Source organism: Plectropomus leopardus, chromosome 22 (assembly GCF_026936395.1).
Source record: "Plectropomus leopardus strain MGB_pleo_1.0 chromosome 22, ASM2693639v1, whole genome shotgun sequence".
Classification (NCBI taxonomy): domain Eukaryota; kingdom Metazoa; phylum Chordata; class Actinopteri; order Perciformes; family Serranidae; genus Plectropomus; species Plectropomus leopardus.
Window position 1 is genome coordinate 16,837,034 of NC_142197.1, and position 12,658 is coordinate 16,849,691.

The 12,658-nt window shown below is 38.8% G+C and overlaps 1 protein-coding gene across 1 annotated transcript in view; it reads left to right on the forward strand.

Moving 5' to 3' along the window:
* LOC121961191 (copine-8) overlaps positions 1-12,658 on the forward strand; it is a 104,359-nt gene that overhangs the window by 74,658 nt on the left and 17,043 nt on the right. Inside the window, exons 14-15 of the mRNA XM_042511078.2 lie at positions 11,529-11,575; positions 12,362-12,543. Of these exons, the coding sequence (XP_042367012.1) occupies positions 11,529-11,575; positions 12,362-12,543 (229 nt within the window). The remainder of the gene's footprint in view (positions 1-11,528; positions 11,576-12,361; positions 12,544-12,658) is intronic.

Below are 12,658 nucleotides of genomic sequence, written 5' to 3' on the forward strand. Positions count from 1 at the left end.
ACTAAGCAGGGCTGATCAAATACAAACCACTATTCTGTTACTCTGTGTATATTTCTTGCTCAATTGTTTCCGTGAGCATGTTTTAGGGTACTTATCTTTAATGTGAGATCCGGCCGATGGTCATTGTTTGACACAAGCAAGTTCCAATTGTGTCATTGACCAGCAGATTTGTTTAATGGTCTGATCAGGCGTATGGCATTCTGGTATATATAAGTTTTCTACCTCTTGACCAAAGGTGTCCTTTTTCTCTGTTTTCTCTGGTCATGTAGCAGCAATTTGCAAAGTATTTGCATCTCTCAACTGCATAGATGGCCTAGTTTTATGTTAACACTCTCATTTCATCAGTGAAATACTTCCTTAAAACTATTTATACAACATGTCTAACATGTCAGCAATAACGCCTAATCCCCATGTCACAAAAAATTCACTTTAGGGATCTTCATCTGAAAAGATTTTAGTTGTTACCTATGATTTAGACCAGAATTATATTGCTGTCTGCTACCCCTGAGGAGATAACTATGGAGGAAGTGAAATCTGTGATCAGAATATTCACGCTTATAACTCTTACTCACATTGGTCTCTTTTCTATTGTTAATTAAATAGTGAAAATGTACTATTTCTTATTTTGGTGGATGTGCTGGAACTCCCTCAGGGGTCCTCAGACCCCTCTGTGATAAACCATTGATATAATGTCACTAAATAAGCTAGCTGGTGGTTATTGTCTTGTAACATCGGAGAAGACTTTTTACCAAAGCATAAATTGAAAAGCTCTTTAATATCTGTTGAGTGATACACATTGAAAGTGTAGAGCACCCGACCATACAGGCTTTAGACTGACTGACAGAGGTGGTGTATGTGTGCATTTTTGGGTGAAAAAAGTCTCCAGTTCAGTCCTTGTGTTCTTTCTTTTTGTTACAGAAAGTTGACAGCTGACATTTAAGGAATTAAAAAATATATGTTATAAGTTTTTGTGGGGTAAAAAGATCTCCTGAAAACAATGAATCGATAAGCTTGCTCCCTCTGTGACAAACCCAAAAGACAACAACACAATCTATTTTGGAGCTAGCTTTCTTCCCACTGTAGTTGCTCATTTAAGGAGGATTTTGCACAGCTTAGAGCAGAAGGGCAAAGAGAGGGCTGAAAAATTGCTCGAGCCAATGAGGGGATTATCCAAGAAGCCAACTCTTTCTACGCTAGACTGTTTTCTGCCTCCACCACAAGTGATTTAAGGGACTTAACGTGTAAAAGCCTGCCTTAAACTGCGATACATTGATTAGATGGATGTTGATGTTGTTGTTATAGGTAGTACATAGCTTTTGCACATACACCTAAATCTCTATTTGTACTTAAAGTACAGGTCTATCTGCATTCTTTTGTAACATTTGTTAAAATTAGGTCACAAAATTACATCCTGACTGACAGCAAACATTGAAGACTGCCTGTAAAAAGAGCAGTTTATAAGACAGGATTGATAAAAAGCTGTATAGGTAGAGAACAGCAGTCACAAGAGTAATTTACAGTAAATACACACATAGTTTGAACCCTCACCTTAATAAGCCTTGTTAAGGCAGTGAAAAAATCACCGTGTGGCGAAGAGCACTGATCAATAAGTTATTGATTCACAGGGCATTAGGAGAGCACTCTGTATGCCGGCTTAAGATAATAGATGGAGCTACTGTATATGTTAAAGGACATTGCACTAAAGCAAATATATTAATCAGCAGCCTGACAAAAAGGCTTCCCAGTAAACATTGAGATGTTAAAGGAATGTTCTCGTAAGCTCCAAAATGAAAGTTGCGCCAGCCTCAGTGATGCTACCTGACTATTGGCTGGACAGCCTTTATGTGCATCCTAGCACTTGAACTTGTTTCCATGCTTTTTCTATTTTTCCTTATAATTTTGAAATTTAGGGGTGTATTGCTTCGTATTATTTTTAGATTATTATTTTTTTTAACATTGTGTACCTTTACTTTTAATACTTTAAGTACCTTTTCCTGATTATACTTACTTTTACTAAAGTAACATTTTCAATGCAGGACTTTTACTTAAAACAGAGTATTTTTTTCATATTTTAAAAATGGGTATCGAATTAAGTCATAGTGTGGCCGTCTAATCATAAACATTTCACAACCAAACAAATAAATTGTCTTTTTGTTTTCAGTGTAAAAAAGTGTTACATATATATAGTAATATCATATTTCCTGTTTTGTAAGAGGGTCTGAATGCACCATTATTGAAGTGGAAACAATGTCACCATCTGGCAGTCTGCGTCATAATCGCGTTGTGACTTCCTGCTAGGACAAATTTTTGACCAGCGTCTCCATTCCACTGATGTTTGCCTAGTTATGTTGTGCCCACATGTTAACTGTGATCAATTTGCATGATGGCCAGGCCTGTAAAAATGACTGCATGTGTGAGAGCTGGCTTTAAAATGCATGTGTACTGACACCACATGTCCCGGCATATGTTTACTCACTCTGACGCTCGCTGCTAATGGAGAATTCCCATCTTCGAGTCTCTAACCCTGCACAGTCAGTCAGAGAGCACTCAAACTCTGAGGAAGAAGGTGTGTTTTCTCTTTTTTTAGCGGTGCTCTGGGAGCATGAGCCGGGTCCTGTTACACGCTTGTGTGGGTAAATGAAGTGCCAAGTGCTGTTTCACTGTTTGAGACATAAATGGACTGTAGTGGTCCAGTTGCACCAGTTGCATAACGGGCAGATTGAGTATTTGTGAGCAGACGCTCACACACAGAAAGGTATACACACCCATGCCCACATCTAAGCACACAACCTTCTAGGTGCTTTCTCACTTGTGCATTTTTTGCATGAATCTGCACAGGTGTTTTGTCACATTGACAGTCATCTCGTTCCATTTCCTTGAATCGCTCTCCGTCCTTCCTCTCTTCTCGGTTATTTTCTGATTGACAGCTCTTTTTGCGTCTTCAACCTAATCAGCTAATTGTTCATTCGGACCTAATTAGGAACACGATCTGCCGGCAGAATTAGCATAAATGACAGATTTGAGAGAGACTCCATCTCAATCTGGAGAGCATCACTGCTCTTATTCTTTTCACTCCCTTTCATAAAGCGTTAGTACCACCCATGGATTTCAACAAAGAGGCCTCTATTCATGAGCAGGAGGATAAAAATGAAGGATTGTCGACTATATCTTTCATTCTGAGTTGTGCCTTTGAAGACAGCGCCATCACTCACGGTGACAGATATTGTTTCCTCTTGTTTTGGTTTGTGAATTGAGTATTGAAACCAGAATAGAAGCAGGAGGGAACTCAGCTGGTATTGAAATCATTTGGAGAGGTTATCATTAGATGTAAGAGGCAGAATCTGCACAAAGAATTGTAAAAAAAAAAAAAAAAATCAAAGCTTTGAAAAGAACACAGGCGTTTCACTTTGTGGGTTATACTTAGCAAATTAACAAGCACTGCCAATATCAGTGTTTAGGCTAATATGACTTAATGCAGGTATGGGCTGTTTATCTCTCCTCTCCTTTCATCTTCTCCTCTCCTCTCCTCTAGCCAGATGGACACAGTCCAACCAGCAACATCTGTTTGCATATTATCAGGAGAGGTCACATCACACAACCTCTGATGCCATTTTTAGGCCACTCAGCGCACTCATGCATATATGTTTCCCTCTGGCACTTCAATATAAGAGGAGAGGAGACTTTTTGTGAGCATTTTCAAATGTTTTTGCACTTGTTACTTTGAAGGCGAACACTTACCAGACAGGGTACACAGCCTGTTGAGATGGCTGTCTGAACTGTAATGTATAGATTTTCAGTATTTTCCCTGAATCATGATATCAGTAAAAATAGAAAAAGATTTGTGACTAGGCTAACTTCTCTTTTATTCAGGGTATGATTTTCCTTGACCTTCTATGTTTGGTTTTGGCTCAGTGACTTTTCACCCCCTAGCTGTGTGAGTCCAAAAGTTGCCTTTGCAACAAAACAGTAGACAGAACTCTAACAAAATAAAAGAAAATTGCGAGGTAAAGGTCCTGCCTGACAAGGTGCAGAGGCACGTCTAGCATGACGATGCTGCCATGAAAAGTCTTGACATGACACCTCTTATTAATGTACTTCAGATACCACCAACTCTCTGAAGACACTAATAATGTCATTGTTACTGTGTGGCTGTTAGTGCTGATCTCTTTGAAATGGACTGTTTTTTTAATTAGGCTCATTTGCATAGAAAGAGGCCAATTTTGCGCTAAACATATGCATATTACCTAATTGAAATACATTTGAATAGCACAGAAGCACTGAGACACTATTTGCTTGGTAGAACAATTGGCCGGAGTATTTCAGCCTTTGCAGATGCTTTGAGAACGACATGGTTTCTTTTTGTCTTATTAGTGCAGCTTTTGGAATCACGGCTCTACAATACAATATTAATGGGATTTTAAATGTGTTGTTATATGCTTAGTATTGCGATAACATATTTTGCAATATATTACAATTAATTACCTTTTGTTTCATCTTGTAAGATAAAGTTTTCAGTCTTAGTTTTCATCTCACTTCAATTATTTTTAGTGCAGCAAAACCTTGTGGACTGAAAACGCAATTGATAGTGTTAGGCTACCTAAACTTTAATGTGTATTACATTATATGAATTATTTGTGAAATAAAAAAGTGATGTAATGATGCATTATTGCCACACAAAAATATTGCAATCTCAAACTCAATCGAGTGTTTTCTTAATCCAGTAGCAAAAGTAGCCTTGCTGCAGGAGCATGTCACTAGATATGTGAAAGAGAGTATCTTTTGACAGTGTAGAAATGAGATGCTTTGAAGATTTAGGAGAGACATTAGCATCCAGCCTGTTCAGTCTGCAGGAAGGCTTATTTTAATGTAGTGTGCAACCTTCTCATCAGTCCACCCCCTGCTGTGCGGTATTTTGTCATATTGGTTCCTCGCTGAGTCACTGTGGGCTTTAACAGCAGGGGGAGATCAGTGACTGACAGAAAACCAGCTGGTAAAGTGGCATGCCCCCCTCACCCCAAACACTATCAAATACTGTACACATTACACACACAGATGCATACTCACACTATTCAAAATGGGCAGCCTTGTTTTTAGCTGTCTCCAAGACTATGACACTCTTGTCCAGAAAAAAGAAACAATCTGGAAAGGTGCTGTCCTGGTCACATACAAGACAGTGTGTACACTTCTAAAAGGGACATATAATTGATGCAATGAATACACTTGTGTCTGTATAAGACACAGAGAAAGAAATACCAGGATGCAGATATAAGAGAAAGTGATAGTGAGTTGATATTTTCAGTGTGCAATTAGCGCACTTAGCCAGCCATGACTTACTGGAGCTGACCAGAAGTGGTGCTGGAAAGGGTGTGCCTGCGCACTGACACCCTTAACTGTCCAAATAGAAGTTAGCCGAACAGATCAGAGGGACAAATTTAAAGAGGACATATTATGCTCATTTTCAGGTTCATAATTGTATTCTGGGTTTCCACTAGAACATGTTTACATGCCTTAATGTTAAAAAATACTTTTTACCCCTCAACTTCTGCTCAAAATGCTTCATTTAGCTTCTGTCTCTTTAAGCCAACCCGCTCAAAAAGCCCAGTCTGCTCTGATGTGTTTCCGGGTCTTCCACATCTTGGCATCTCTGCACCATTGTTGCTTCTGGAGAATGGCTGTAACGGAGAATAGCAGCCCTTTATATTGTTGAAAATCACTAACAAAAGCTTCTACATCACAATCTTTACAGATGAACATGTTCCAGGAAGAATGTAATCCAAAATCATAGAAAAATTAACAGTATCAGCAACCAAGTGTGCATTTTGCAGTGTATGTAATGTAAGCACTTGTGGTGGTGTGCCTGATGCAGAAGACCAAATTGAGAAACACATTGCAAGCTGACATCAACCTGTCGCAAAAGTAGGAAGAACGTTGGAAACAAAGTATTCAGAACTATGGATGTATAAGGGAACTGGGTACAGGGTTGGAGGTGGACTCTTGTTCATTCCTGTGAAAGTTGCTCAGTGGTGCATGAAGCCAAAAAAGTTTGAAATTACTTGGATATTTGGTGTCATTTGGCACATAGAGCAAAGCGCTCTAGAGACTTCTACCAGCTGAGCAGTTAGCTTCTGGTTTACCCTTTACTAATCTGAATAGGGATGAAATGATTTAATTGTACAGCTTTTCTAGAGTTTGGAAATGTTATTGATCGGAGTGGGTCAAACCCAAATGCCGCATCATGTGACGGACCTGTAAGTTGTAGTTACGTGGTCTGGCCACTATGTCAGTTGGGCACACTTCCTAGGGGCCTGTTCAAAACGGTCGAAGCCTGAGGTTTTTGCTCACAGTTATTACTTTAACATTACTTTAATTCTACCTCTTCATTTGAAACTTTTGCCACATTTAATATGATCATCTGACACTGTAACATTATCAGTATAACAGAAAATAAGAAAACATAACAGGTCCTCCTAAAGTATAAGAGTGTGTACAGATTAAGTTGAAAATGACTGTATCTTGGCTCTCTTCCCTCTTTTTAATTAATTTTTCCAATGTAAATCCACTATTGGAGATAAACATATGGAACTTGACTTTGAGTATGTTTGACATTTCTGCTGTTTTCTGCCAAAGGTTTTAGGTAAACTTGCCAAGAGGTGGATTGCAGTCACTTAAGACTGGCCAATAAAAAAACCCATCATGACACGATAAAGGTGGCCTTAAAATAGTCGGAGAAGTTTCTTTGTACCCTCAGGACACAGAATGATAAGGTTTGGTTTTTAAGGCAGGCAAAGCTCACAGCTCACCTTCCTCCGCTGAAGCCCAACCATGTGTGTGCCTCCGAAAACTCCTTATCAGAGCTGCCAGAACAGTTTTGCTGCCTTTCTGGTGTGAATGTGCTCTGCAGCGATGCTTCACTGCAGATCTCCCTCTGCTACTAAGGTGACTTTGTGTGCTCAGTGCAGGAATGCGCCATATTTAAAGACAATAAACATTCAAGTATCAAGTATTTACTTAGAGAGTGCCAGTAGCCTCAGTTGCCCCTTCTGGTGTTATCTACTGAGCTGATTTAATTAACTGTATTAATTATTCCGGAGTAGATCTCTATATTATCGATACAATTTGATTAATCGCCAACTAATTTGATAATCAATAATCTGTTTGATTTTTTTTTTTTTTTTTTTTTAGAAAAAAAGCAGCAGTCTCTGATTCCAGCCTCTAAAATGTAGCATTTTTCGGTGTTTTTACACCTCTATAACAGAAATTGAAAATCTTTGGGTTAAAAAAATAACACATTTCAGGAAGTCATTGGCTTATTTCATAGACCAAACAACTAATCAATTAATTGAGAAAATAAAAGGTTAAACTAAGCTGAAAATAATGGTTGTCTGAAAAGGAGATTATTGTTAATTTATAGTTCGCTTTTAGAAGATAAACATTTTGTTACTTTTTAATTAAAAATTCATGAAAATGCAATGTTTTTCATATTTACGGTAATAGAAGAGACAGAAATTTATGCCATGTCACTTGTGACACAGACACTGTTTTAAAAGCATTTTTACAAATATGTTTTAGATAAAATTACATGTTAAAAAAAAGAAAATACTGTAATATTGTGGCAGAGTGGAAAAAGAAATCCTTGAAAAGACAAAATGGTTATTAGGATGACATCCAAAGAGCCAATAAACTGATGTCTCACTCACATTCTCGTGTGATTAATGCAGAGGAGAGAGTCGACCTTTTGGAGAGAGTCCCGTGTTCTGCTCTGGATATTAATATTCTCTAACATTTGAAGTCTGAATTATGATGTCAAACACTGGGGTGATACTCACTTTGCAAAGCAAGACACTCTCACATTGACTTTCAAGTTACCCTGCTTATGACTCTTGAATTTTACAGTCTCTTAGCACCGAGTGATCACAGTCAAACTGCACACGTTTGAGGTTGTCGATCAATACCAGTGACTCAACAATTGGAACTCACTTTTGAAAAGTATTCTGATTTAAAACCCTTCTGTCGTCAATTTCTGCTTTTGTCATGTTTTGAAATTGTACATAATGTGTGACTCATACTGCTGATGTGATGTCGACATTGTTGTTTTCTTGTGCTGACGTTGCAGAATGACGTGTTTAATCAAGCTCCGCTCGTCTCCTTTACATCGATTCTGTCGTCTTTTGTCTCTTTTTATTGTCCGTCCCTCAAATCACCTTGTTTCTCTGGCTGTCCCTTCACACTCACACGATTGCATGTCCTCTCTCAAACTTTATGTGTGTGTGTTTGTGTGTGCCGAGAGAGATTGGGTAGGAGAGAAAGAGGGCATGCATAATTTAGGCTGAAGCTTGTCTGTGCCAATGTGCAGAACTGGACCAGAATTCACTCAGATCTCCTCTCCCTGCTCCCTCATCCTTGCTGCTGTCCTCTAAAAGAAAATATTTACTGAAATGTTCTTGATAGTTTATTATGTTGAGGAGAAGCGTCACTGTTGGATGAATAAAGTTATTCAACTTTTTTATTAAGTAAGGGCAATCTTGTTTATACTGATGATTTTGGATGATCTGTTTTAAACTCCTTTACATCTCCTAAAGGGAACGTTGCATGCATATTTTTCCTCCTACCCGTGGTGCTATTCTTCAGTCTAGATTATTTCGGTGTTAGTTGCCAAGTGCTGGAGATATCGACCGTAGCCGTCTGCCTTGTCTCCAGTATAATGGAACTAGGCTTGTGGTGCTCAAAGCGGCAAAAAATTACGTTTAAAAAACTCACCAGCAATTTCTTTTTCCTGAAATCATGATAATCCACAGACCTTTTTGTGAGCAGTTTCATGTAAGAACTATTTTCTTTCTTCTGTACTACATCCGCCAAACCAATCACTACAAAGAAGAAAGCTGGGAAACATTAACATCTGTGCAAAATGTCATGGCAATATATGACATGAGTTGTTGAGGCATCTTGAAAGAGTAATAACAGTAGTCTCTACCCTTATTATTAGCACAGCTAAAAAATAATTGGGGTCCATTATTATTAATTTTATATATGTTTTGTAATAATATATTACAACTACCTTCTTTCTGATATTCTTGCTTTCTTAGGATAAATAAAAATAAATATCCTAAAACTCTAGACACTTTTCATTAAACATTAGAATATTAAACAAACCCAAAAGGCAAGTGCTTGCCTACTGGTCCCGGTTTTAGCTCAACTCTGCCACTGACAGCTGAATAACATACACTGTATGCATGTGCAGTAGGTACTACTTGACATTAAAAGTAGAAATCCAGAAGAAATTACAGTCCCTCGGTTGAATGTTGTTTGGGAGCATAAAGTCTGCATTTAGGAGCTTCTCTTCTCCCTCTCTCTTTTTATTCCTCCTCTCATTATTCAAGCTGCAGCTTTACTACTGTTATATGCTAACATGAGAGGGCAGCTCCACGCCCCTGGCCTTTTAGGTTTCCTATGTTTTGAAACCCCCAAAGGTGTGGGCTGATCATTAAATGTCTCTGCCTCTCACCCTGTTCCCTCCGGACAGCACAGTGCCTTTACCTCACATGACCTGTAAAGGTGACAAAGCTGCTGAGCTGCTGGCTGTTTGATACTATCTCAAAACAGGAGATGTGTGTAATGCAGACAGGAAGGCTTTTTGTGTGTGTTTGTGTATTTGGCAGCGGATGAGGATTGGTGCGAAAAAGCGGTGACTGGCCCACAGAGCGCTTGAACACACACTGTTATTGCAGGTTAACAATGGTTTGATAGAGAAGTGTGATAGATAGAGTTGCGTGTGTGTTGTTTGTCTTGTTTCATGTCTCTTTGACAAAGCTTTGTCTTCATTGTTTGCATCTAATTTTTTGCACCCAGCGCTGGTTTGCGGCTACACAGTTTTCATGGGATGCAGCCAGTTTCATCTTTAGGATGGAAAAACAATAGACAATAATTATTATGTTCCTAAACCAAATGTGACGCTCTACAATGAAATGAGAGCACTGTTGTTCTAAGAGATACACCCGCCAAATGCTTAAGTTTCACTTGCACCGTACCTGGTGCTCCACTGCTCCGTCTGTCCCCAGAAAATGCCCTGCTGCTCGGGTAGTGTGGTGCTCTGAATATCTAAACGGCATATTCTAACACCTCTCTGAATGAATGATGTTAATGTTATGGTGGGCTGCCACAAAAACATGAATGTGTTGAAGGAAGAGTTCTAGCAAAAACACATTTGATCAGGAAGTAAGCTTGTAAATGTGTTTTTTATGTTTTATTGTGATACAGAACAGCTTGATTTTTCTATACAGGCTGTTATCTAAATGTCTGTGTAAATTATCAAAATCTGAAATATGTAAAGACACAAAAGGTAGGATCTAATCTGATATTTCTGTTCTTTTGGACAGTGACTTCTGAGTAGTTTGAGCATAAAGGCTGTAGAGATGACAAAGTCAATAGTAACTAGTCAATAGTCACAATGCTGGAATTCCTAATGATGATACAATACCTTGAAAACTATCATTATTTGACATCATTTTCAATACCATAAGATAATTTACATTGATGGTATAAATACATACAACATAAATATAACATGACTATAATGACATTTCTTGTCTTAGTTGGTGGCAGAGAACAACAGAATCACTAAAGTAAAGATTAACAGTAAAAGAGAGTCAGAAAGCGCAGCTGGTACCGCTGTATAGGTACTGCTGGAAATGATTATTTAAACAGTTCCAAATATATATACCTTGAGCACCAAAATGAGGTTGACATTTTTAATTTTGAACATTTGTAATGTCTTAACTTTTGGATGGATTGAAATGAAATTTGGTGAACTCAATCATTTTCTTTTCAGGATGAATTATAAGAACTTTGGTGAATCCCTGAATTTTATAATAGCACCATCATCAGATGAAAAAAAGTTTATGACCAAACACCTGCACAAACATTCTGCATGAGCCTTAGTCGTACGTTGTGTTTAGTGCTAATTAATAACTGCTAGCATGCTAAACTAAGATGGTGACAGTGGTAAACTTTATGCTGTTAAAATTGTCGATGTCAGGATTTAGTGAAAAGCACCACTGTTCCCAAGTAAAACCTCACAGAACTGTTAGCACTCAATTGGATGCATCTTGCAAAGGGTCAAAGCTGAAGGCTGATGGAGTTGAATTTTGGGAGCAAAGTCAGTTTGGCACATGCTGCTCTTTACTCGTGTAGTTGTTAGGAGAGTATAGCTGTTGTTCGTTTATAAGCAGCAACCTTCCTCTGAGCCATGCCATACTCAGGCATTTGGTGTGAAAGTCACTAACTTGTTGCATACTCATTCCACAGCTGCAGGGCGGGACAAACTCTGTTTACTCTCTCAAACATTGATCACTTTGATTTGATTACGTCTGCAGTTCATTTCTTCTGATCGTTTCTGATTGGATCACAGGTGTATGTGTGTGTGTGTGTGTGTGTGTGTGTGAGAGAGAGAGAGAGAGAGAGAGAGAGAGATGGAGAAAGAGAGGGGGGTAAATGATTGTTGATTAATGAATCTATGCTTTTTGTCTTCTCAGGACCCAGATTAACTTCACTGTGGCCATTGATTTCACAGCTTCCAACGGTGAGCCTCACAGTAAACACACACACACACACACACACATTTTGCATGAGCACACACACATTTAGAGACCCACATAAAAAGACAGAAAGTGCACTGAATGCCTCAGGAGATTTTATTCAAATATATGCAGATGGGGAATCAAGTGTTTCCTAATAGCCCTCTCCATCACACCTGGCAGCCAAAGCTGAGTGCACTAACACGCTACGATAGCTGTGATTAAGGACGGTGTTATCCATTTACCCTTGAGCTCGGTCCTGGCAGGACAGGAGGCGGCAACAGAGCCAAATTCTATGTGTTTTACTTTGAGGTGAAGGTGTATTTGACCTTATTTTGCTCTCTCTAAAATCTGAATATCAAGCTGTAAAAAGGTTAAAAAAAAATGTAAAAGAAGCTCTACGTGACATTCAGAGTGTAACTATTGCTGCGGTTACATGGATAACACTTCTTACATGGACGCCGGATAAGGTGATCTGACAAAATAAACGTGAAGGTGCCCCAAAACATTTAATCAGAATACACATTTTTTCGCTTGAACACTGTCAACAACTTGCTGCGAAGCATCTAATCTGCTATTTTGCCAGCAGTGTTGTTTCATGAAGGTTTAAAACTGAGACTTATCGTCACTTAACTTCCATAAATCATTTACACATTTGAGCAGAAAATAACACCTACCTTAGCTCATTGTCTCCTTGATGCTGTGACCACCTCATGTCTTCCATTGTCCAAACACATAATCACGCCCGCTGAGTATCCTCTGACTGTGTGCGTTCTCTTTGTCACAAACAGGTAACCCAGCTCAGCCCACATCTCTCCACTACATGAGTCCCTATCAGCTTAATGCCTACGGGATGGCCCTGAAGGCAGTGGGAGAAATCATCCAAGACTACGACAGTGACAAGATGTTTCCAGCGCTGGGGTTTGGAGCCAAGCTGCCACCTGACGGACGGATCTCCCACGAGTTTGCGCTGGTAAGAACACATATTATTCATGAAAAGTCATTTTAGGTGGCTCTTCCACTGGATATTTTCATCACAGTTTAGATTTTTTTGTACCTAAACTATTTTTTTTTCTCCAATATTACTT